This window comes from Gekko japonicus, unplaced genomic scaffold, assembly GCF_001447785.1.
Source record: "Gekko japonicus isolate JY-2015 unplaced genomic scaffold, Gekko_japonicus_V1.1 scaffold3305, whole genome shotgun sequence".
Classification (NCBI taxonomy): domain Eukaryota; kingdom Metazoa; phylum Chordata; class Lepidosauria; order Squamata; family Gekkonidae; genus Gekko; species Gekko japonicus.
The window spans coordinates 70,759-73,630 of record NW_015163188.1 but is presented as its reverse complement, the minus strand read 5'-3'; the positions used below and the strand labels follow the sequence as shown (position 1 = coordinate 73,630).

The 2,872-nt window shown below is 61.6% G+C and overlaps 1 protein-coding gene across 1 annotated transcript in view; it reads right to left on the bottom strand.

Moving 5' to 3' along the window:
• Positions 1-2,867, bottom strand: part of CCDC9 (coiled-coil domain containing 9) — a gene marked incomplete at its 5' end in the record, with an annotated part of 4,659 nt that extends 1,792 nt beyond the window's left edge. The window contains 5 exons of the mRNA XM_015407120.1: positions 24-83; positions 362-549; positions 2,097-2,273; positions 2,476-2,559; positions 2,637-2,867. Of these exons, the coding sequence (XP_015262606.1) occupies positions 24-83; positions 362-549; positions 2,097-2,273; positions 2,476-2,559; positions 2,637-2,867 (740 nt within the window). The remainder of the gene's footprint in view (positions 1-23; positions 84-361; positions 550-2,096; positions 2,274-2,475; positions 2,560-2,636) is intronic.
• Between the last annotated feature and the right edge of the window lie 5 nt (positions 2,868-2,872).

The following is a 2,872-nucleotide window of genomic DNA, read 5'->3' as shown; positions in this document are numbered from 1 at the left end:
CCCCAAGATTAACCCCCCCCCACGTCCCGTCCTTACCCGTCCTGCTGCTCGGAGATCCTCCGGGCTTGGCTCCCTCCTTAAACCTGCAAACCACGAAGAGAAGAAAAGCTTCCATGGGAGGAAGAAGCCCCCCACCCCCACCCCCGGGCAAGCCCTGTGATTTCTTGGCCCAGGGCCTTGGGGGTGGGGTTGAGGAGGGGCCCCGCAAAAAAGAGTCTTGGCTGGGGGGCACCCAGCAGCAGCCCCGCCTCCCCTCCCTTCAGGGGACTCACCCCACAGCCCTCCGCGCAGCCAGGGCTCAGATTGCCTGCCTCCCCCCACCCCCGCGCATTCCGCCGGAGGCCGCCACTCCTCGCCCTACGTGGTGTCCATCTTCTCGGCGTCCCACTCCCGGCGCCACTCCCCCGTGGCCTGCCGGTGCCGGGCCAGGCGCTCCCGGTCGATCTGCTCCCGCTCCTGCTTCCAGCGGATGTACTCGGCCCGCTCCCGGCCCGTCATGGAGAGCGTCATGTCCAGGGTCCCCTCCTGGCGCCGGCCACCGCCTCGGCCCTGGAGGGAGGCAGGTGAGGGGTACCTCCTGGGTGGGGCACCGGAGGGAAGGGAACGGGCCACACCCCAGGAAGGAAGGGGGCGGGGCCTGAGGAGAACTGCCCCACCCCCACCAGACAGGTGGTTTCCTAGGAGGAACTGGGAGGGGACTGAGAGGAAGAGGCGGGCTTTCGGGGGGGGGTTGGCGTTTCCCCGGAAACCGTGGTGACTGACTGACGTGTGCAAGGGCTTAGGAAGGTTGCCAGCACACGGCCAATGAGCTGTGAAGGAAGCCCCAGAAGGCAAGCAGGGCGTCCCTTCAAGAAGTGCGCAAACAGAGAACAAAACAAAACAGAAGCTGACAAAAAGGAGGGGAATTTGGAGACCATGCCACAAAAATCCACAGAGGCGTCAGAAGAAAGGAACCAGCCAGGCAGGGAGGCAATCTGGAAAGCCAAGGTTTGGATGGAGGGAGCGGGGCCTCGGAAAAGCTTGCAGCGTCCTTGGTCCTGATCTCCACTGGCACCCCCCCCCCACACGCACACACACACACACACACACACACACACACCATAGATAGGGATTGAGTGGAGAAGGCTGACTCACTTTGGTGATGATGTTGCATGGACAGCTGCGTGCTTACTGGTTTTTCAAACATCACTTTTACTCTGTCTCTACCACATCCATCTTTTACTACTGAGGGGCCGCCTGGGGGGGGGGGGGGGGTGTCTCCAGTAGAGGCTTCCCACATCGCCTCCTGCCCAGTCCTGGCGCCCAGTCAAAGGAGGCCTTGTACTCGGGAGAGCATTTACACGGTGCCCTACCTACCTGCTTAAAACCCGATTTGCCCTACGCTTAAAGCAATCGTAGCCATTATGTATTTAGGGGAAGTTTAGAACGTTAGGAGATTCAGGTTTCACTAGGACGCGTATTCTGGAAAGCTAAACAGGGCTGGCCCCGGTCAGTACTTGGACAGAGGGGACCGCCAAGGAATACCAGGGCTGCGATGCAGGGGCAGGCAATGGCAAACCCACCTCCACACGCCTCCTGCCTTGGAAACCCCACGGGGGTTGCTACTAAGTCAGCCGTGACTTGACAGCCAAAAATAAGTCCACAAGTTTATTACGGCCAAAAGACCAGTCACAATAAATACAGACAAAAAGAACAATTTAAAATTAATAAATATGTTAAATATATGGGGATCTATGTGTAAAAGACACACTCATTTCACTAATTTATTTCCCAGCAGCTGACGTTTCCTTCGTCAAGTGGTACACGCTTTTTGTGTGCTAGGACACAGAATTTTGCTACTGCATATGATACAGTTCTCTGACTGTCACCTGATAGATATACCCGAAGGGTTTCAGGACTAAAATCTATATGACACTGCAATGGCTTAAATCTGCAGAGTCATGGAGTAAGTAATTGCCGGCAAGAATAAATCTCTGGATGTCAACCATTCCTCGAGCTTCGCAGGGCAGAGGGCCGGCAGGGGGAGGCGCGGCCCCCCCCCCCCCCCCCCCCCCCCGTGGCCAGAGAGAGGTGGGGGCCTCTCCGCCTTCACCTACCGGAGGGGGCCACGCTTTGCCCTGCTCCATCCCAGTCTTGACCTTGTCGAAATCGGCTCCCCCCCAGTTGCGGATGTGGCGCCGGCTGCCTTCCCGCCGGTCTGACTCTGCGAAGGGGCCGCTGCGCCGGGGGTCGTCCAAGAAGTTGCGCACGGGGTTCTTCTCCTGCACTCCATCCTGGAGGGAAGCCCAAAGCCAGAGGAGGGACAGTGGGGTGAAGAGACTCCCCCCTCCCCCCACCCCCAATCCGAGGGGGGCCAACCAGGGCCGGCCAGGTAGCCCGAGGGGGGAGCCTGGGGAGGGGGCAAACCAATGGTGTTCCCCCGTGGGCGGGCCCCCCCCCCCCCCCCCCGTTCCTCTCTGGGGACCCGAGACTCACCCGCTGGCTCCGCTCGTACTCTGCAATCTTCTCCATCTCCTCGTTCATCTTCTCGATGTTCTGCCGGCGGCGCTCTTCCCATTCCTGGAGGACGGAGGAGGGTCACTTGGGAGGGGGTCCTTTCCTGGCTGGCTTGGCTTCGCTCAGGGCGGGTGCCTCACCTTGGACCTCCTGTCTGGGCCGGCGTCCCCCGCAGGGCCCCCGCAGCCCCGTGGCCTCCGGCCTCCTCCTCCTCGTCCCCGCTTGCTGGCCCCCACGCCATCTCCGTCAGCCCCTTCCCAGTCGGGCTGCTCGGGGCGGCCCTCGGCGGCACGTGGGGAGATCCGGCCCTGCCCGGGGCCCCCTCGGACCGAGCCCCGGGGGGCGTGTGGGGCGCTGCGCGGGGTCCTGTGGGAGG